The following is a 23200-nucleotide window of genomic DNA, read 5'->3' as shown; positions in this document are numbered from 1 at the left end:
ATAATAATCCTACTTCTTGCCTCTCTATCCTATATGTAAAGCATCTGTGGCAGAGCGATCCTGTGCCCGTGTGACAGGAGATGACTGTCTCCCCAGGGGCTGCAAACCCAGGTGGAATGAAGTCCCTGCTGGGAGCAGCTTTCGGTGGCTGGGATCATCCAGCGTTTCCCTCCAGCCCGTGTTGCTCCCCAGATGTCTCCGACCAAGGTGGGGAGAAGCAAGCCACCTGCCTTGTGAGCAGGGACTTCTAACCAGCCCATTCATCACCCAGGCTGGGAAAGCAGCTGATGCCAACAGACTGCCACTGTTCATTTTAAACTGCAAAATTAATTTTAGGGACTGAAGTCATCGCTCTTGTATTGGCAAATCCTAAATTTCTCAGCTTTATGCTCTGATGGCCGAGCACCTTCTCCCCAGGATGGAAAGCAACATACACAGGGTGGTGTTGCCTCCTTACTCATGCTCTGCTTTTTTTGCTGTCGCACATCTTGGACTCTTCAGGTTTCACAAACTAACATCTCCAGGAAGCACGGCCCGTCTGCAAAGGTTAATTAGTTCACCAAAGCTGCTAGGAAACAGATCCTGCCTGCATAATAATATGTTTAGCCACGGAAGAGTTTATTCCGGTGAAGTCATGCACTCTCTGGTGAATGACTACAAGGGTGTTCCCACTCATGGCTGAGCTGGTCATCTGTGGCCTACGTGCATGTGAAAGCTGAGCAGGCCACCACCTACTTACACGTCTGGTTTACATCTCTTAGTAAACACATTTCCTGCTCTGCCAGAGAGTCTAACCTGTGTTCTGTGCAAAGCCTTGATGGCTGAGGGATCAACACCCAGCCCACAACATGGCCACAGTTCCCATACACTGATTGTTTTGCTCTTCAAGACCAAACTCAGTATGTGTGAGCACATAAGACAGTAGTGAAGAGAAGGTGAACAGGTGCAATTTCAGTCTTACCCTTTAGCTATCCCCCTCCGGCCAGAAGACCTATCTGAGCAGTCTCTAGGAGGGTGCCTGGGACAGGAACTTCTACCCCTCACACAGGCACAGCATACTGATCACCAGAAAGCTCAGTCCTGGCTGACCAACTGCCAGAAGTAGGTTATGTGATACTGGCAAAGAGCAGGAAGCACCAAGCAACCCTGTTAACACAGACACAGGCTCCCTCCATACGGTATTCCCTCTCTTTGGGGCCAAGTGGCTGGGTTTGCTCTTTGCTCTCTGGCAGCTAGGACATGCAGATGGCTTTCCTTCGTGACTTCATACATGAATCAACTCACACTGTGACTGACAGTGTGGCAGCAAGGAGGAGACTCAAGTGAGAAAGGGCTATTTTTATTCCAGACATTGCACTACATGCTGTAAGGGGCAGCTGCTACCATCAAGTGCTCACATTCAAAGTTCATCAGCCTGGCCAAGAGGAGTTAGGTGACCTGCCCAGGTCACACAGCTAATCTAAGTCCGTGTGACTCAGTCTGAGAGCAGCTTGTGAGCAAAACAACTCACACTGGGATCTGCTGTGGTTCTGCCCCAGCCTCCCAGTCCCACAAATGCAGGCTCTGGAGTTGTCTTACTTGGTCTTTGTTGACAAATCCCCAAATTCCAGCCGCAACTTCGCAGGCAAACAGAATCACCAGGCAAGTGAAGAACTGCAAAGACAAATCAAGAGAGGGACATTTAACATAACTGGCTACAGGCAAAAACAACAGTTAGGTGGGTAAAGGTGTAGAGTGGCACTTCTACTGACAGAGACAGGAGCAAGGTGTCGCCTGACTTAAAACCATTTTATCACTCATAAACATGCTTAGCCCAAACACATTTTCCTATAACCCACTGGATGCCACGCCATGCCCAGACGTCCCACTGGGATGGCTGAGTAGGGATTAGCAGAGCCCTTCCCACACAGGGACTGGCATGGATGAGGATGCCCAGTGCACTGCAAGACACGTCTCTCCTCTTCATGAACCTGCAGGACCATCCAGAAAAGCTTCTTGCTCTGCCACAGATGCTCCAAGGATGGGAATTGCCAGTGCAGGGTTAAAAGCAACATTTCAGCTGCTGAGGAGCTGTGGGGTGTCAGGGTGTGATTTATGGCCAGCTCTCTTGGCAGCCACTATCCTGCAAGGCTACTGCAGTTTTTTGCATAAATACTAACACTGATGTTTTCCTACAGTCCCACCCTGTTTGTGCAATTCCAACACTCCTCCTTGCCATTCCCCCAAAGCCTCCCACCATCTTTTTGTTCAGATCTCAGGAACACGTTGTGATGGTCAGTCTGTTAGACTGGGAATGGGAAGCCATAAAGCTCATACATCAGAGTCAAGTGAGAAGGCACAGAGAGGCACGCTCCACACGCAGCCAACATTATCTCCGTGATAACATCACCCTCAGTGACTTCTTCCTGGGAAAAGCCCCAAACTGGGAGAATTGCCATGGAAGTAAAGAGGCGAAAGAGGTGAATGCAGTTAGGGGAAGACAAAATCACAGTATGGGGTGGGACAACAGCCCCTGACTCCTGGGCAGTCTCTGTTCCACACACATTCAGTACATATTCTTCAAAAACAGACTAAACAGAAGTTTCCAGAATGATGCTATGACCTGGCTCTCATGTGCAAGAGCAGAGGGTTATCAGCAAAATGGAAACATGACTATTGACCTGACAGCAGGAAAAAACTCCCAACATCCGTATCCAGTCCCCAAATAAACAACTCCTATTTAAATACCTATATATCCCTGAATCTCCTGGACTATCTTTGGGGGACTGGATCGCACATGCCCCCCAAGGAATCACATCACCCTAAACTGTGGGCAAAATGCCACTGTAATTCTCTGGTTAAGCACTAGGGCTCACTCTTGTGAAGGATGCCTCCAGTGAAGGATGGCTCCTTTATCCCAGATCGGGAGGTACAACTTCCTGCAGAAGTTCTACAAGCTGGCTGCAAAGCACCAGAGATGCAGCTTGCCACCATGTGAGTACAGCGTGTTCCTGGCCAAGCGGTCAGATGTGCCCTCCATGCTGAGTGGCTCCCTCCTGCCTTCCTTGGGTCTTGCCGCTCAGCTTCCATGCCACCTTCGGCACAGGATTTTAATAGCGTGGAACTTCTGGTACTTTCCCCTTTTGCAGTAAGGCTACAGTCACTTCATTGCTGGCTGCAGGAGAGCTGAAGTGGCTGTTTCCCTGCAACACCCTGAGGATGCTGCCTGGAAACGTCCTTGGAGCATGGTGGGAGCCTTGGCCAGCGGAAAGTATCACCATGAGGCATCTCCAGCCTTCTCTTGGCAGGCCAAGGTGTGAGCAAACACAGGCAAGCACACAGCGGCCAGAGCTGCTAATTTCAGCCAAAGCAGCCAGTTTCCCTGTCAGACCTCAGGTATGCTGTACCATCTGCCCTTCAAATCCTTCTTCCAACTTCAGGAGGGAGTGAGGGGTATTTCAGGTTCTGTAATCACTTGTGCTAACAAAAACAATAATCCAAAGCTGCCAGACCTTGCTACAACCACCCCTGTCAGATTTGTGCATGGGCTCCTCCTCAGCCCAGTGATAATGCCTACAAACTCCTACCGCAGCTCTCGTCCACCAGTGTTCAGAAGTGCTTTATAAAAGCTGGGGAGAAGCACCCCCTTCTTACTGGGAAACAAGCAACCAGAGGTGAAGCCATCTGAACGAATGAGGGAAAGCAGCTCCATTTCCCTCTGTCCCAGCTGTGTCCACACCCATGGGTCACTAAACCACCACCAAGAATCTTCCAGCCCAACACAGCCAAGCGCTGAAAAATCCTTCCAATTTGCTGTTGTTGTTTGTGGGCTTTTTTTGTTTTCTCTCTTATTCTTTTTTTTTTCAATTGAGTTTAAAGCTGAACTACATGTCAGAACTTGCTTTAAATAAATGGGTCTCGCTTACCTACCCCCAAGGCAAAGGCTTTTGGTGTGGCTACAGTTTATACAATTACGGCTATCCCATGCCAGGAATCCTGAGCTGCTGCCTCACATCAAGGACGCCTGCAGCACTTCAGTAATGGATTTTCTGGGACATCCTCACTAAGATATTGTGGGAAATCTTTGCTGTTTTCTCATCCAAACAGATAAAAATAGTGGATGACTCCTTAAAAGAACTGGAATTGCCACAGGCAGCCTTAAAACAGAGTGAAAGGAGAAGCCATAGAGGACAGCAGGTAGGAAAAAGGGTTGGTAGGTGCTTCGTCAGACAGCCAGACTGTGTGGGGGGAATAAAAGCAAGGGGGGCAGTTCACACATAACAGAAAAAATTAATCTCCTAGGATCCTGCTGTTTGCACCTCTTCTGCTATGTTGCTGGCTTCAGCCTCTGTCTGGCAGCCAGGCACAAGCAGCAGCTTGCAGCATGCCCGCCAGCTCAGCTGGAGCTCAGCGGGCTGGGCAGAGACGCCCTCAGCCAAGCAGCGCTGCCTTGCTCCTTGCAGAGGTCAGCTAGTTCCACCCCTGCTCATGCACCTCCCAGCCCTGTGTGTTGACAAAGTCTCCAGCAAGGGAGGCATGGCCATGTACTGCCTGGCAGGACACCACGCTGCCAAGCAGCATCCAAAGCTTTGCACCTCTTACCGTTCCCAGAAGGCACTGAGACTCCTGAATAGCGCCATAGCATCCCAGGAACCCCACAAACATCATCACAGCTCCGACTGCGATCAGGATGTAGATTCCTGCAAGGGAGAGAGGCAGACATGTTACTGCAGAGCTTTGTACACAGCGGCATCCCAGCTCCTGGATGGCCATTCTGGTCCCTGGGGCAGCCTAATTACATATGTGCAGAATTAAAGCCTGGGAGATACAAGTAGAGGTGGCAGCAGACATAGTAGAACACCACAACGTAACATGAACCAGGTCTCACACTGTCTGAGGCTTCTAACAACAAAACTTTAAAAACCCCATCATCCCATCAGGAAACAGAGAGCTCAACTAGTAAAAGGCAGAGGGTGTAGCAGGCAAGACAAGGGCTTTACAGTGTCCTCAAAGCCATAGTATGTGAGTTCCCATAGAATACTGTTTTAAATATTTTAAATATTTTAAAACAGAGGAGATGAAAATGATTAGTTAGCATATCTTTAAAATAAACAATAAGGCATATGGTTTATTTCTGTTAAACATCATACAAGTTTATGCAGCTAACATTTTAAAGACAGACTAGCCACAAAACTAAGAGAAAAGCACTGCTTAAGCATCTCATTTAATATAATATGGCTTTTGTTATAAGTTCATCTGCAGAGAAGATGACATATTTCACTTCAACTTATTAAATTTGCACAGCCATCTTACTCCACAACTACTTCAAAGCTTGGAAACCAGGCACTGGGTAGGGGAGCTCAGAAAACACAGGAATGAAAGTTTATTGATTCAGGAAACAAGAGCTCTGCTCAAGGCTCAGCTCTGCTGCCGCAAGTCATCACCATGGTCTCACCAACCACGAGATTGGTGAGGCTGTGGTGATTACCTGGCTAAGTGCTCCCAGCTCACTTAAATTTGTTTGCTTTTCCAAAAACACAGCTTTCTCCTGGTGTACCCTGTATATTTAGTGCATTTTTCGGTTAATTAATATTCTCAAGTATTGCGGTTCCACTACTCTGTAAGTGAAACCTACTTTCCATCCAAAAGCAATTTGACACATGCAAAAAATAAAGAAATAATTACAAATGAAGCAAGACTGCAGTCACCATTTTTAACTGACAGTGAGGGGGAAAAAAAAGAAGTCATGATGAGAATAAACATACACAGGGCATCCAGAGGTAACAGCAACACAGTGAATCTTGCTAGTGCTTGGGAGACACGTCCCTTCAATGAAACGTTTTCTTCTGCTATGAGTCAAAATGTTTTCATAATTACTAATCAGTCTGTCAACTCCCCCTTAGGAACAGCACTAAAGTATAAACAGAGGTCAAGATTAAAACTGCCTGTACATGCCCTTCATGTTTAAGGTTTTTCTTATCTTTCTACCTTTTAAACAATCTCTGATAATTGAAGTGCAAAGTCTAAAGGGCATGCGCTTAGAGCAGAGTTAAGCCAAGTTAAACCCTTCTCTAAAAAAACAGATACATAACAACGGTCTTGACTTGTTTAAAATCCCCTTAGGGATACGTCAAACTTGGGAAAGGGTGAATTTTGACTTCCACTTCTTCCCTCTTTAAAACAAAAGTCACCAGCACCCAAACAATGCAATTGCCAATGCAAGGGGCTATGTGTTGAGAGGTGGTGACACAACCACCACTCCAGCAGGCCCGGCTGGGACCCTCCGGATGGCCTTTCTCACCAGCACCGTGCTTGCACAATGCCTCCTGCTATATTTAGGTGCCACAGGAGGGAGGAAGCCAGCTGCAGGGGAAGCGCCAGTACAATGGAACGTGCTGACCCCGCAGGAAGCCCCTCTTCACAAAACCTGACAGCATCTGTGGCCGGCGACACCAACATCCTCACGGCAACACTGCCAGCAGGAGGGCACTGACGTGTACTTAAGGGGCTTCAGCAGCGGCCAGTAGCCACAAAAACCCAACAGGCACTTGGGTTGTTGAAGATCCTCAAGTGGGGATGAAACACCCCCTTACTTGAAGGCATGAAGAGAAGGAAAACACAAGCAGAAGACACCTCCCAGGAGTTTCTTGTAAAGGACAGGCCAGCAGCTGAAGTTTTGTGGGTCTGCCTGAAGTAGAACTGGGTGATTTTATCCCAGCGGCTGGACATGATGTGAGCTAGAGTGGTGGTGGCAGCCTGGCAGAGAGCCAACGTGGTGAGCAGTGGGACAGACAGGCCCCAAAGGAGCTGGGGGTGATGGGAAGACATGAACACATCCTGTGAAATGAAGGCTGTCTGCTGGACACCTGCCAAGCCCCAGAGAGACAGACAGAGATTTTCGGAGGCTACAAAACTGCTGTTTCAAGAAGAACAACATATCAGTAGTGACCTCTAAAAAAAAAAAAAAAAAAAAGTCTGCTTGTTGTCACCAGAATCTGATAATGCCCAAGAACCAGCTCTCACCACTCCAGCTTGTACCAGGGATGCTGCTGGTCTGGGTTCTCAACCCAAACTTGCATCAGGTTTTTCCATCTTATAGCATTGGGTGGCTCCATTGGAGAGTCTTCATAAGAAGTTGCTCTGGGAAAATCAACTTTTCTCATCCCTGAGTGCAGCAGCTTCTGACCTCTCCTACTGTTAGGCCAATAGAGAGGAGACAAAGCTAGGCTGGGGGCAAGTAATTTCAACGTCTGAGAAGTCACTACTTATGCTAACCACCTTTGTAGGTGGACAACAAGCAGATGCAGCACATCTGGAGACCAAGCAGCATGAAGCTGCAGGGACCCCAATGACCAGGTCACTCCCACAGAGAAGATTTTATTCTCAGATTCTGCAAAATAAACACCAAAGGAAACTTCTAGCCTGAAAAAATATAGCCAGGAGATCACAGTGTCATCGAGCTGCCCAGGTTGGAAGGAACCTTGAAAGATCACCTGGTCCAACCTTTTGTGAGAAAGGGAGCCTAAATGAGACTATCCAGCACCCTGACCAATTATATCCCAAAAACCTCCAATGATGGACTCTACCATGGCCCTGCAGAGGTTGTTCCATCGAATTATTGTTCTCACTGTCAAAAATGTCTGTCTTATATAGAGAACATCAGAAAAATGCAGGAGCCACTGGTGGCTAAAAAAGTTTTGCTCTGAAAAGTAGGAGATAAAAGCCCAGCGAGAACCTCAACTGATGGAGGAGACTAAGAGGGAACAGAGACATTTGCCATTCTATAGAAGTCTTCCAGAGGCCTCTGTACTTGCTTCTTGCTGGGTTTTGTGCAGCTTCAATAAAACAAAACCAAACCTGACCTGCTGAACTCCCACCCCAGGCAGACCTCAGACAAGTGACATCCTGGCTTCTCGCTCCCCTCCCAGCTCGTGCTTTGTCAACTCCTCGCCAGCGCCAGCGCTGCTGTCTAGCAAGCAAGTAAAGGAGGGAAGGGAAGAAGACGTGCACCACATGCAGCTTCCTGAGCAGAGCCCAGCGGATGCGACTGGTGGGGTGGGAGCAGCAGGAACGTGCAGCCAGGCAGGGGAGCGGGCAGCAATGACTGGCGTGAACTCAGAAAACCACAGAAAACCCTGGAAGACTTTTGGGATAAAGGCCAGCTTCATTCCCAGGCACAAACAAGTGGCCGTTATGGAGTTGCCTTTTGTTCCTGAGTACCACCAGAGCACTACAGCCTCCTGGGAGGCAATGGAGCAGGACTCTGCTCCAGGGTTTATTTAAAAACAAGCACAAAATATTTAATGCAACAATAGCATCTTGTACAACGAATGCTAGCAGTGTTTCTCCACAGAAATGCCACGCTGAAGGCTGCAAAAGCAAACGAAGGCAACCAAATCACCCAACCACACACTTTGGATGGTGTTTGTTTTCCCACACCACTCCTTCCCCTCAAGGGATGGGGCCGGTGGGGGGGGTCTCTGCCTTCCTACTGGGTGCCAGGCAGCTGATGGTCTATTTCTTGGCACAGCCCAGACAGGAACGACTAAGCCCTTTTCCCAGAAATAAGGCTGACACATCTTAGCTTTCATTCCTGGCAGATGGCAAGCATGATGGACAGCATGGTTTTGGGCTTCGTGTCTGTGAGCAAGGCACCTGTCATCCCCACCCTGAATGGCACATTATCCTCCTTAAAGTCAGAGCAGCCTCCCCCCAGAACAAACCTCCCCACTATATAAGCAATCAGAGACAGATTAACTCCTGCTAGCCCGTCCTGGGTGAGAAAATCTTCACCAAAGCGGTATTCGCTCCTTCAGGGCTCCACCTGAACTGGCACAATTCTGCATGAGCAAGGCTCCATCTGCCTTTCACATGCCACTTCCCAGCTCATTTGTATTGCAGCTTTCTCAGGGCTTTTCAAACAAGAAACGCTATTTGCCATAAACAAACAGAATTAGAGAGCTATAAAATGCAAACTGCAGTGCCTACAGTCATGCAGCTCCCTCCAAAAGCAGGAATAGGTAACCCTGGGAATAGCTGGAGCTGCAGCAACAGGTACATTAAGCAATGATTTATAGGTTCACAGTACCAACCTGCCTCCAAATTCTTGAGCAACACCACAGTGTGATTTCTAGCTCTGCGGCATGTTTCTCCAATAAGGCAGCAGTAAGCAAGGCTGCTAAGGCTGCCACGCATAACCAGCCACTCACCACAGCACACTGTGAGCCACAGGACCTGTACGCTGGGTCTAGGGAAGTCACAAAGGATTCGCATAGACAAGCAGTGCCTGGAGTCCCCTTACCTCCTTTTGAGATAGAGCCTTGAAACAGAAAGCTTTAGGAAAGAGGGCCAACCAGTCTTTGCTTCACCTCCTCATGACAGAGAGATTCAGGGTCCTACCTGAATTCAAAGCAGTAGCACAGCAACCATCTCTTCACTCAAGAGCATCAAGACATGATGCATCAGAATAAGCAGCAGCAATGGACCAAACATCATCCCCCCTTCCCTGATACAACCAATGCATGTGCTGCTTTGGGTTGCAGGGACTTCCTAAAGCTTTAGCCACACAGAAAGCCCCCGAACATCAGGCTCAGGGACTGATAGTAACTGAGCACTTCTCTCTGGATGGGGCTAGGGTGAAAAGGGAAAAAAAAAGCAGCCAAGAGGCCAGCTTAGCTTCCAGCTCACACAGATGATACCTCCATGGAAGGCCCTTTGCCTCTGGCCCAGGTAGGAAGTAGGATGCTCAGTTCTGGGACAAGGGAAGAGAGAGTATGACAGTATGCAACGTCAGTACTTGCGCTGGCATTAAAGCAACATAGCTGGTGCTGCAGGGTAGTAAACCCCATATCCTGTCCCTGCTGGGAAGTAAAAAAAAACCCAAACCACCAAGCAGAAAAAACCAGACTTTAAAAAAGGACATGATGAAAAAACAAATAAAAGGAGGCACAAGCACAGCAGAGTCCCTCTAAAACAAGCAGGGAGTGGGCCAGCCCCCCTCCTGTGCCCCACCATCCCCATCAGAGATGCTGTGCAGCTCCAGGCATGGGCATTCCTGGGCAGCGCCCTACCTCTCCCTCCCTTTTGATCCTCTCCCAGCAGCTTTAACTCATTAAGCTAATGGAAGCCAGTCTCTTCCCCAGGTCACCATGGCAATGTTTCCAAAAGACGAAAAACAAAACAAAGACGGCCCCCCCAGCATCACACCAAGCCCGGGCAGCTCTCCAAGCCATGCCTGCCCTCCCCACGGGATGTGCTCTAAAAAGGGGCTGAGAGTAGAGGAAAGAAAGATTTTCATGTTTATTCTCTTGATAGACAGGCTCCCAGTGGGGAGACTCTGCACATCCTGGAGTTCTGCAAGCCTCAGAGGGATGGCTGGAGGGCAGGCTGCGATGCCTACCCTGCCGTGGCTCCTGGCCTGGAGATGCAGAACATCACAGGGCTTGCTGCCACCCCTGCTGCAGGGAAGGGTGGGACCATCAGATGGTGGTGGTGGGAAGGAGTTTCCATCCTACCCCACACCAGCAATCCTGGAAGAACACCTTCTCCATAGCTGAAGAAAACGACCATGGTGTGCTTCCTTGCAACTTGGGGGCAACATAGAGGCAGGGAGCAGAAAGTCCCTCCAGGATGGGGTAGGGGTGGCTGCACCACCAACTAGCGAGGGAGGGTCTCCCAGACATTTTTGTCCAGATGCCCAGAGAAATTGGCCCAGCAGAGCCAACAGTGCTGTCTTAGATCGGGGGCAAGAGAGAAGGGGTGGAAAAAGAGAACGTTTGCTGGAAGACGACAACAGGGAAACCCCTCCGTTCCCATCCACCCTCTTTCCCAAGAAAAACATTGCTGCTCTGTGGCTGCTAATGACTTCCAGATGGAGCAACAGGGTCGCAAAGCATGGAGAGCTCTTCTGGAGCAGCGTGGCTCACACGGAGAGATGAAAGCCATACATGCTGCAAGAAGGCAGCAAGAAGGAAGCAAAAGACACACCTCTGCCAGAAAAGCAAGGGCGAGGTGGGAAAAGCCTCAAACAATGTCCTCTTGTACCCAAAATGACAGTCAGATTTCTTCTCTTCTGCCTACCCAGGAAACACTGGAAGATGACTTGAGTTTTTTAACGTCAGCATACTTGTGAGAGCTGGGAGGAGGTCTACTGCGCATCTCCAGGACTCTGATGGATGACAGTGGTGCAGCACAGGAAATCCAAACCGGAACATGCTCATGCTGGCTCATCCTCTGCTGCCCCAGCCTACAACACTTCTGGACATCTCTACGTGTCCTGAGGTCTCAGCCACTGACAGAACCCAAATCCCACTGAAGGATTTCTTGTGGGCTCTGCATGCCTAAATACATGGCAGGTTTTCAAAGGAAAACTGTCGAAGCTACAGGTTTAAACAGCTCTGAAGAGCAAGAAGCCAGCTTTGGCACAGGTCCCTGGTGACAGGGCCAGTGGGAGGGGACAAAGAAGGAGGACAGCTACATTATTTGTAGTTGGATAGATGTGAACCCAAAATAACCCAGTGGTACCAATTTATGACCTTAAATCATAACCAATTTTAGTCTACAGACTAAATGAATCACAGGAGTTAGTCACGATGAAGGTAGACCAAAATGCAATTAAATACAAGTTGTTTTTTTAATAGGAATTGACTTCTGTGATAAGAATACGCACACACAAAAAAGCATTGTTTGTATTGTCAGATATAAGGGGTAAGCCAGATACTTAAGAGGGAAGTACTGACAGTGTTTTGCCTCAGAACTATCTTAAGAAGAATTCCAGTATTATTGAAGCAGGTCAGAAGACATCCAGTTGATCTGACAGTGATTAGAGAAAAATCCAGAACCAGTAAATTGCAGCTTTTTTCCTTTAAGTGAATAAATGATTAAATTGGCCTTAACTTTAAAAAAGTTCATTTCCAAGAGAAAAAACCGCATGTATTCCTATTTTTAAAAAAAATCCACATATGTATTATTTTTTAAATAATCCATTTTGCTCACTGTGGTTCAGGGCCAAATACAAACCGTGGTTTCCATTCCCAAGCACGTAAGCCTGGCCTCAGCTCACGTCTCTACTGGCAAACCAGTGGCACACAGAGCCTTGGAAAAGTTGAGCACAAAAGGGTGATAGAAGAATCAGTGCTGACCCAGCTGTGTGCATCCACAGGGATCACTACAGCACCTCAAAACTGAAGGTGTTTTTTTGCTAGTGGTTATTATAGGACCTAGAGACCAGGACTCTTGGGCTCTTCTCTAGCCCCTTCACAAGTTTAGCAAAAGATTTGCTGTTGTGTCTAACCTTCCCATATACAGAAGCTGGCACCACCTTTAAAAGATGCCTAATATTTTAGGGAGGGATGGGAACAAGGACAGGAGCATGAAGAGAAACCAAGAACTTCCCATTGCTCACATCAGGTCCACACTTACTGTAGCACTGCTGGCTTTCAGAGTCTTGGCAGCATACCGGAGCTCAGTGCAACTCTCTCTGCAATGAAAACCTCTCTGAAACCCTGGAAATCACAGCTTTTTGCCAGAGGTCATTAAGGCTAATTAAGAAAAAAAGCTGTTATGGATAGAAGGGACAGCTCCTCCATGACCGTTTAGCCAACACAAGTCTGTTTAGATGATTTCTGGGATGCTCTGCACTGCTGGCCACATCTGGGACCCACAGCAAGAGTGGCCAAAGCATCCTCCTATGCTGCAAGGGCAGCAGGCAAGGCCTGGGGAAGCTCAGGCAGGCATCTTGACCCCTACCCATTTATACACTGCTGCACAGCAGTCCCTCCTCTCTGCAAGGGTCAGACCCCCCTGAGGCCAGCAAAGCCTCAGAACAGCACTTCCAAAAATCCTGAGGACATCCGCAAATGCTTGCCAGCAATGGATGTCATGCTGACTTCAAGGACAAGTGCACAGTTGCAACTGCATTTCAACTCACATGTGTACTCATGTGTGAGAAAGACTTCAAAGCATCCCTGTGCTTTCTGGCCCATTTCTTCAAGCCCACTCTACATGAAAAGCAGCTCGAACTCATTTCCAGGACAGAAATCATTATCCTAGATTGTATTTGTACAGAGCAGGACGGTGAAGGGAGCCTGTGTTCCTGTTAGCCAGTCTCCTCTCCAGTGCTACTGCAGCACACCACTTTGCAGGCACACTCACTGCCTTCAAATCAGCCCAAAGCCATTGCTATCTCCCAGAGGCTTTGCTGCTGCTTGACCTGCTTGGGAGCTGGATCCACAATCATCAACCTAGTTGCTAGGGAAAAAGACACAAAAATAAAAAGATAAAAAACCCTGTTGCCTTTCTATTGAGGCAGTGATAACCAGCAGAATGGTGAGGAAAGGGAGTGGTGGCAGCAGCCAAGTTTAACCCACCACTGCATGCCTGTCTGAAACCTTGCACCCCTTCCACGAAGCGCCAGTGCTGCCATGCTCTGGGACACTGCCCACGAGAGGATTTACTAATAGAACACGAAAAAACTAAACAGAAGCAAACCCAACACCCCTCCTCACCCCTAAAGCTACACGGAAAACCACACCCCAGTTCTGGATGCCTTTCACTCTTCCTCGCATCTGGCCCCACTCCCAGGACCGAGCTAATTGGAGCCACGGGTCGTGTCACCCTGTCACTTGCTGGGAGCAGCTGGAGGCAGATTTCCTATTTTGGATCTGGCAGGCGAGAGCGAAGCTGGGACCATCCGGCTGCCGCGCTCCGTTCCTCACCGGGCAGTGTCAGGGAAAGCACAGGAAGGGCAGGCAGCAGAGATGAGTGCCCGGCAACGCTCCCAGCGCACAGGCACTCCAACAAGGGGGAAGTGTGAAATCCAAGGGTGAGGGGCTAAGGCAAACAAGAGCCAGGGCTTTTGTCCCTATCCTCCTGAAAGTATTTCGCCCGCAGCGGCCATCTCCGGGCATGACATAACCAAATCCTTGAAAGGCAGGGAACCTGGCTTTCCCTTGTCACATTATCTTCACTATTATCCCACCGAGATAGCGCAAAAGCAGGAAGTTCAGTGTCACTTGCCTCTTCAGGATCCCCAGGGGCTCTTAAAACCAGTAAGCCGCAGCACCAACTTGCAGCAGAGAGATCAGACTGCTCCAGTTTGTACCGGTATGTGCAGAGACGGACCAGCTCAGCCTTTTCCCACGAGCTCTCATAACCAATTGAATCACAGTTTTGTTTTGTTTTTAAATGTTACTTTAAATGCATGGTCAATAAATATCTAAGAAGTGGTTCACCAATTGTCAGCATCCAACTTATTAACGCCTCTAGCTATCTTGAAGGATGTTTTCCGACCCACTAACAACACCTTGCCTAGACACGCAGAGCATTTCAGAAGCAGTGGTACACAAGGGCAAGAAGGATTTTAGGTTTTCATCTACAAATAAAGCAAATAAATGCATATTAGACCATAAGCCTAGCTCAGATGAAGAGCAAGTATTTCCCTTTATAGTCACAAAACCATGAAAGTGTGGTGCTCCAGCTATCCCCATCCCTGGTAGCACTTGGTCTTGACAGCGCTGAAGCAGTTAACTTGCCATCTGCTGGAGCATTGGGTCCACAGCCAAAATGGAAGTGCCAAAAGCCAAGACTGCAACAAGTGGTTAGGGATCAGAGGATTTGTGAGCCGTGCTGAGGAAAAGCCCACGAACAAGAGCTCATTTATTAATCTCCTAAGCCAGCCCAAAAGACAACTCATTGGATGCAGTGCCAAGGTGCTGGGGGGGAAGGGGAGGGGACTGGAGTGGAAATACTACTTGTGGGCAACCCCAACCCCAGGAGCTCCCTTCCCGCAGGTGGATAAGTGAGCGGCAAACAGTTGCCTGTGTCCATGGGGCTGCAAGAGCAGCTGCTTCAGCGGTCCAGTCTGACTGCAGGGGAAGCTGAGAGCAGGGACCACTCCTCTCCTGCTCCCACAGCAGGCTGAAGGCATACAAGTATCACGTGTGGTACTCCAGTAGCTGCCCTGCTCCCCACATCCTCCTTCTCCTATTTCCCCACTGCCATCAATTCCCACGCACCGACAAGCTGTGTTAGTTATTGTCCCTCTCCTGTAACACACAGACAACCTGGGAAAATAGCTTTTAACAAAGCAGCTCCAAGTTTGGGGCAGGGGAAACGACACAGAGAGAAATCAGGAGACACCAAAACACTGCTTTCCTGCTCTCTCTGCTCACTAAGTACAAACCCCATGGTACAAGTTTTCCTCCTCTGACAGTTTTTATTGCTTCCCCCTGTCCTGCAGCACTGCAGGAAAGCTTGGCCGGCTTTTAAAAGCCTCCTGACAGATCCCAGGACCAGGGGCCTACGACAGACACCAAAAAAGTGGTTTGTAAGGGGAAAATGGAAGGGGAAAAAAAAACCCCAACCCAAAAAAAGCCCCAGCTCTGGAGGCCAACCCCAGAGAGGATTCCACTCCCAACACTGAAACATCATGTCCATGTGTACACTGGATGCCAGAGGAGAAGACGGAGGAGTATCAGTTGAGGGAGGAGAGGGGGAAGTGGTAAAAAAAGAAAAGGCAAAAAGAAATCCCAGCCTTCAGACTCCAGAGGGCTGGCTGGGAGAGGCAGCAGCTGAAAGAAATGCTCTGCTGTTATTGCTGCATGGAAATTACAGCCGCCAGAAGGAATCTGGGCCAATCTGTTGCTGAATATAACTTTAAAAAGACATCCAACCTCAAATCATGGGCCATTCCTCGGCACCACAAGGCCAGCACAGTGATGGGACCCATGGTCTGTTCCCCATCGCCTTCTAAATAGCAAAGGCTGAGAACAAAGACAAAACAGATGCACAACAGGTGGGATAGAAGGACTTGGCTCCTGCATTCCAGGTCCCCCAGGTTTTGGGAGAAATGTGTTAACTAGGGAGACATCAGTTGCTGGCCTCCAGAAGGAAGGAGATGTTTGGGTTGGTTCCTGGAAAGGAGCTTAACTTCTTAAGAGTTCCATTTTCTTTTTTTTTTTTTTTTTTAATTGAAAACTACAAAGGGGAAATGCTGCAAGTACAGCTCTGAGGCAGGAGAGGGGAGACAAGAAGAGAGGGAAATCCACTGCTATTTACAGCAGGACTGTAACCAGGCACAGTCAGGGAGAGGGCTCAGGCACACAGTTTTGTAGGCAAGCAAGGAAAACCAAAGAAGAACCCTTTCCAGAAAGTAATTTCAGCTTTAGGTGAGAACAGGACATTGGATCAGATGGGTCCTGTCCCCGACCCCAGCGGCCTGCACTCCAAGCCGGCTCCAGCCTGGCAGCCAGCCCCTCCTGCAAGGGTCTTCCCCTCGTCTGCAAGGGATCATTGGAGAGCAGGGCAAAAATAGGGGGTTTCATCTTCCAGCAAGCCAGCATGCTGTCAAATTAATAAAAATCGTGCTAAGCCTAACCATAACACACAGAGGCTCCACCTGCCCCTCCTGGAGAACATGCGTCATGACCTCACTGAGCTTCACTTTCCATTGCCAGCTGCTACTTTTACATCCCTTTGGATAGGAAACGAGACGCACTTCCAAAAAGTCCCCCCTTTTCCCAAACGTGGCTCTGGGGACAGCAGCGAAGAACAGCGGGAGAACCTGCTATGCTGCAACTCATCTTTTGTGCTTTTAGCTGCCATGACTTTGGATTCTGTGCTTGGGACATAGCCAACATTCAACCAACACTTTGACTGGCATGGCAGGGGATGTTTTGGGGAGTATAGGGGAAGCAGGAGGCAATTTTGGTCTGACCTCCTTGCTGCTAAGCCGGAGCTTCCTGCCCTGCTTTTGGGTACGCTGCAGTCCCCCCTGGGGCACGATACCCATGCAGCAACGCCAGCATCCCCATACCTACTTACCGACGTAGAAGGTGTTGGGGGCCTGCTTCTCACCCAGATGCAGGTAGAGGATATTCGTCGTCTGCGAATCATGCCGGAGCCACAGGGCCACTCCCAGGATGATGCCTCCAGCCAGCTGGGAAGAAAGCAAACAGAAGTAGATGTTACCCACTGCTCCAGCTGCGCTGGACCCCGAGCAGCAGTTTTCAGGTGGGAGCAGAAGGCTTGCTTTTCATCTTTCTGCAAAATCTTATTTACTCCTTTCACGCACAAGAGCGTCCTTCCCAACCATTGTTCCACCCCTGCAACGTGCTTTGTGCCCCATACCACACGAGCCACACAATCTTCCCTGCTTTGTGAAAAAAACCGTCACTCTGGGGATGTGCAAAGCCCCTTCCAGTTCCTGCAGATGATTTCTTTCCTAAAAGCTATTTTATTACTCAATTAAAATGGAAGGCTCAGCCTTATCCAAGCAGCATGACACATGCAACTCAGGCTTTTAAGAGAGCTTTTCAACAGAAGTTAGGATCAGCCCCAAATAGGCCTTTTTCCCTAACAGGCTGTTATCATCCCATTTCATTTCTCTGTGATGTACAAAGAGGGTTTTGTTTGATCTGCTGAGAACTGGGTAGGAAGGATGGGGAGACTGTAGCTTAGAAAGCAGGAAGATCATCAGCTTTTCCCCTCTGCCCCCAGTCCCATGTGCAAATTACTTCCCATCCAAGGTCAGGCTTCCACTCCGAGCAGACCTAGTGCTCCTCTGGCAGGTAAGGCTTTCCTTAATGTCCTAATACAGGGATTGAAGCAGAGCAAAGCCTTGGTACAGGCCAAGGCACTACCATGCTGCTTTTAGAGGCTACCGTGAAGATGCTCCACAAGAGTCGAGCAGCTCTGTAAGTCAACAAGGCTGAAACTGCTGCCTTGCCTGCTGCTGTGGTCCAGCGGAAGAGGAGAGCACTCACACACATGCACACACTGACACATGTGACAGAACCCCCAGTGCAAAGGTAAAAACATACATCCAACACAGGAGATGTTCTGCACATGGAGCATCGAATCAGCTTACCACTGGAATACTTATGCCCAAATAATGGGAAGTTTGATGACTGACTTCCTCATTGCTTTCCCTTTCAGGGAGGGGCTGGGAATGGCAGCGGAGGATGGGAGCAGCCTGGGGACACTGCAGTAGGGAAGGTGTCAGAGTGAGGAACTCCAGCCAGAGTTCCAGCAGGATTCCCTGTGTTCTCCATGCCACCCACCCCCTTTTCTATTTAAAACCACGAGAGGGGGGGGAGATATAAACACAAATGTAAAAAACCCCAAACAACAAACCCTTAAGAATTTGATATCACTTCTACGAAAGGCTGGAAGTGCTTGTTGAAATGACGATATAATTTTGAGTGTCCTAAACCCCAGAAGCCACTCATCTTAATAAAGGGAAGTTAACTACCAGAGTAGAGAAGTGCAAACATGATTTCTTTCAAAAGGCTCCGAGTCAGGTCAGCTACGGGCATGAGAGGCCCCATGACCGTCACATTGAAAAAGAGCACAGAAAGAGTTTGTTCAGTAAAAGTGCAAAGGCCCCAGTTGTGAGGCACAGCAGAGCCTCAGTGAACGCACAGGGACTGGGATGTGCAAGACAGCCTGTTGGGAGGTCAGCTGGTGGTTCTCCTCCTTGATCATTTCTGCAAATCCCAGTCAAGGGTTTTTTACAGGGGTGCCATTGAAGCTGTAGCAAAACCACACAATTAATACAAAACTCACAGGGCAAGCTGACCCTGGGGCTTTTCTATGTACCAGAAGGAGAAAATCCCCACTCAGCTGCCTGGGGAGGAAGGGAAGATTTTACAAGCACAGTTTGCCTCCAAAATAATCAGCTTTTAACACTTCTCCCACAGCAACCAGCACAACTTCCCCACTGGCAGGGTCCATCACCCCTCTCACACTTGGGAGAGCCCGAGGTTCTCCAAACACTGGCTGTGGAGAAAAGTCACGAAAGCCGGCCTGTGCTCAAATCCAACTCCAAATAAGGCAGCTTGTGGCTTTGCAGAAAGTTACCCAAATCCAGTCTGGCACGACTCGTTCATTGTCTGAGGGCATAACGAAGCCCGTGTTTATCCTCTCTGGAGAAGAGGAATGTCCCCAAATTAATCAGTGCCACTCTTAACGTAAAGGTCTCTTAGGGGCTCCCAGGGCAAAAGAGATCCTAAGGAAGTTTAGGGGGTTTTGTGCTGGCTGGGAGAGGTGAAGGCAAGGCTGCAGCCCTTCTTGGTTTGGTTTTCCGCATGCAATGAAACACTGCTCTGCGCTGGCATGCTGTCCTCTGCACCCAGCAGTACCCACCCCAGCACCCCCTGCCACCCATGGCAAGGCTGGGGCGACACCAATGCAAGGAGTAGTAGCTGCTTTCCAATCAAATTTGCCCTAAAACATCTGACACAGAACCGAAAGCAGGGTGCAAGCTATCCTCAAGATATTTCTTAATCATCTGGGAGCATGAGCTGAAGGGATAGAGCCTCTTCAGACTCATCAAACCCACCCCAGCAGTGAGGTCTGCCTACGGCAGCCAGCTGAACCATCTCCAGATGTTCCTGGTTTCATTCTGAATACGCCCCAGGAACACCCCACATCCCTCCTGCTCTGCCTGACTCCATTTGCTTTTTTAACAGAGCACAGAGGACTTCTGTATGGAAGTTTTAATCCAACAGCAGCTGGATTTCTAAAGAGAAAACAACATTCGCTTACTAATGAAAACAGGGTTTAAGCTACGGTGAATAACTTTTTCCATGAAATCCATACATCCCTTCCACCACCAAGAAGCACAGGGCATAACTGAGGCATCTTTCTTCCCAAAGGAAAGGAGACAGGAGGGAGAAAACCTTGTCAGCTTGCTACAGTAACCCTGCCTTCCACTGCACCTTGCTTGGGATAATCTCACTTTAATACAACTTGTTCCAGATATAAGCTTGGTATTTTCTTCCCTCCCCATCCGGCAACTGCTGCTGTTTGACAATAAGAAAGCCATAAGAGCTCCAATCACCTATGGCAGCACCATGCTCATCTCTAGGCTGCACACCCCGATATATTAAATGTCCCTGTTTTTTTCTGCTGTAGCTATCTGTGATCTCGTGCAGGCTACCACTGCTTTCTGTGTGCCCAGCTTGTCAGATGGCAGCGCCAGAGGATGGGGCCATCACTCGTCACAGATGTATCCCAAGCTCCCCAGTTAAATTTTTGGGGACTACTTTAATGAAAGCAACAATCTAAAACGTGCAACTTCAGCAATGCCAGCACTTCTAGATCTGGTTTCCACAAGCCAACCTCCCCAGCTGGCCGTTCCTCTGCCAATAAGGCACTGTCAGAGGTGCATCCCCAGGGCTCCCCAGGATGCAGCCGGCCCTGGAGATGGCGCCCCAGCAGCCCTCCGGCACGGCAGAGGTGGCGCATCAGGCTCCAGCCTTTCCTCTTTACTGCTATTTTCCAGCTTCCAGAGATTTATTGCTTCTTCCACAGCCAGCCAGACTTTTCCAGCTGGATCCTGCTTGCCCAAGGCTTGCTTTTTGAAGGGACGCTGTTCTTGTTTGGCATGGCAGCGGAAAGCCCCCATCGGATGCTGTGCAGGGGAGGGGAAGAGCAGCCCCCTAAGAGGTTAGGGTACCACTGTCCGAGCGTCATGATGATGGCAGGTGTGCAGCCCTGGTTTGCTGCCCCATCCACCGTGAACATAGCGGGGCTCCCTCCCGGATTGAGCCTCACTGACTGATATGCTTACCCTAAAATTTCCTAGATCCAGCTGTGGGGCAAGGGAACAAGCCCATTTTCAGGGTTGTCACTCCTCCCCTCCCCAAGAAATGCCCATGATTTAGTGATGCATGGAATAGCCCCATTCCCCCTTTAATGTGGGGCACCCCATGTTCAAGCTGCCCCCACCTTGGCCTGTTACTGCCCAGATACTCACGCCAGGATGTGCATCACCCCCTTGTCCCTTCCGCTACCCTCAGCCCTTTTCCTCCTGCTCCCTTCCCTCCGCCCCTCTCCAAAATAGGCTTCCTGGCAGGGGGGAGGAGGAAGAGGTAATCCTGGCTATAGGGTGGCTTGCCAGGCGTGTCAAAGCAACACAGACATCCTGCGGCTCAAGCCGTGGAGGAGGGAAGCGGAGGTGCCAGCAGTTTCACAATGCTATATTTTTAGCAGTGCTGCTTCCCGCAGCCACGGCCAGTCCTGCCGCCGAGATGCTTCCCAACCTGCGTGAGCCGCAGGGCCAGAAGAACCTCCCGCCCTGCTGCAAAAATGCCGCTGGCGGAGCCCACAACATGATGCCTATGAAATCATTGGGTGGTTTGGGTTGGAAGGGACCTGGAAGATCATCTGGTTCCAACTCCCTGCCATGGGCAGGGACCTTCCACTAGACCAGGTTGTTCAAAGCCCCATCCAACCTGGCCTTGAACACTGCCAGTGATGGAGCAGCACAGTTACCAACAAGAAACCAGATGCTGCCAATAAGGCTTATCAGATTTAGGCTGGTTTATGATTCAGGTAGATGACTAGAGATTTTTAACAGGTTTTCACACACACAGGCTTGCAGCTTCCCTTACACTGTCTCGAAGCTGAGCCCTTTGGTGTGGAGGGGCAGCACCTGGACCCCACTCAAGGCTCCCCATAGCTCCCCTCAGCACAACCTGCAAAGCAACCGAGATGGAGTAAAACTGAATTCTCCTCCTTCTAAGAGTGGGGAAGTGGGGCACAGAAGGACAAAATGGCTTGCCAAGGCTGAAGTATCTTGCCATGCAAGAAGCCACTTGCACAGCCAGGAATGAATTGCTAATTTGGGTTTGAATGCTTTGCTTCCAGGTTATTTGTGAACATCTAGAGCAGCGGATATCATATTCTCCAATATGTGCAGCGTAAATATGAAACATCATTTTGTCACCTCACCTAGTGTGTGCAGGGAAAAAAGCAAGAAGCTAGAGATTTATAACTGGATGGAAATTATCTTTGGAAGAGCAATACGAGCTCTTGCAAGATGTGTGCTAGGACCTTTCACGTTCTGCACTACCGCCTCGAGGAGCATGGCAGGCAAGAGAAGAGCACATGACTGCTGGTGGCAGGCACACAAATACAGGCAGCACTAAGCCTGCCAGCACCCTTCCTAGAAAGCACAAGTTGAACTTCTTTTCTATTGCAAATAGATGTACCCTGAAGAAGCACTGAAAGGGCTCAGGGTGCAGCTGACAGCTGAATAGCAGCCCACAAACCTGGGAACTTTGGCTTGATGCTGTGATGGTCTTTGTGGTACGACAGCAGGACTTCACACCAAAAACTCACAATTTTAAGGTGAGAAGTGCTACAGATGGCCCACACTGCTTGTCGGGATGGACTGTGGGATGCCCTGGAACACCAACACGTCTGGATCCCCGGCAAGACTTCTTGGAAGGGCGAAAGCAGGAGAAGTGACTTAAATCAGACAAAAGCAGTTGTACTTTGACAGCTACACAATGTAAAAGCTTCTCTGCCGAGCTCGGCACAGGCACTCTCCATCTGCAGTGATTGAACAGGGCTCTTCTTGGGAAGTGCAGGCGAGGCATTTCTGCTGCCTTCCGCGGCAATTGCGCTCAACAGCCACCGAAAGTCAGGGGGAAACTTTGCAGGCAAGGCCTTGCCAGGCACCGCAGAATGGGCGTTTGGGAAGAGCCCTGTGGTCTGCAGGCAGTAGGAGGAGGGTTCCGCCCCCAGCAGTGCAGCCGCCACCACCTTCCAGCAGCAGCTATTAATAGAGCTGCCAGCCAGGGGGAAATTCTCTGCTGGTGCCTATAGTTACCAGTCCCACAACACTGCTAGCTTTTCAAAACAAGCTCCAGAGGAACACTCCCCAAGGAGCAGCACACCAGAGGCCAAGTACAGCTTGGTGGATGGGAGGAGAGCGGGAATCTGGAACCAAAATCCAGGAGCGGGGTCCTCCAGTGGGAAGCACTGAGCCTGCAGACTGCTCCCTGCCTGCCACAGCCTGATCCCCTCTGTGGACAGGAGTATCACTATACACTGACTCCTACCAGCAGGTATTAATCGCTCTCGGCAGAGAGGAAAACAGTTTCAGGTATTGCTTTAAAATTAATTTGGCCCCATACATACGCATTTAACTACGATGGTAATTAAATTGTAGTTAAATTTCCCTTTTTTATTATTAAAAAGGAAAATGCTTTCCCTTTTTAATACTATACTGAAAGGCACTTGCGCAGTACAGGATCAAAGTGTTTCTCAAGGCACTGCACACGGGTTAACGTTCTTGCAGGAGATAAGCATTAGGGTGGTGGACAGAAGAATAACCTCAGGAAAACAGAGCAATCTCCACCCCAGCCACCAGTGATGTTCCCTCCTCCCAATGGAGGCCCAGCCCATTAACTGAAGTTGGGTAGCCCTGCAG

At 49.4% G+C, this 23200-nt stretch overlaps 1 protein-coding gene across 1 annotated transcript in view; it reads right to left on the bottom strand.

Moving 5' to 3' along the window:
* Window positions 1-23200, bottom strand: part of CD81 (CD81 molecule) — a 34342-nt gene that overhangs the window by 6799 nt on the left and 4343 nt on the right. Inside the window, exons 2-4 of the mRNA XM_030481319.1 lie at window positions 16801-16915; window positions 4582-4679; window positions 1579-1653 (exon numbers count right to left, since the gene is read on the bottom strand). Coding sequence (XP_030337179.1) covers window positions 1579-1653; window positions 4582-4679; window positions 16801-16915 — 288 coding nt within the window. The remainder of the gene's footprint in view (window positions 1-1578; window positions 1654-4581; window positions 4680-16800; window positions 16916-23200) is intronic.

This window comes from Strigops habroptila, chromosome 4, assembly GCF_004027225.2.
Source record: "Strigops habroptila isolate Jane chromosome 4, bStrHab1.2.pri, whole genome shotgun sequence".
Classification (NCBI taxonomy): Eukaryota; Metazoa; Chordata; class Aves; order Psittaciformes; family Psittacidae; genus Strigops; species Strigops habroptila.
Note: the sequence above shows the minus strand (reverse complement) of the source record. Positions and strands in the feature narration are given on the sequence as shown.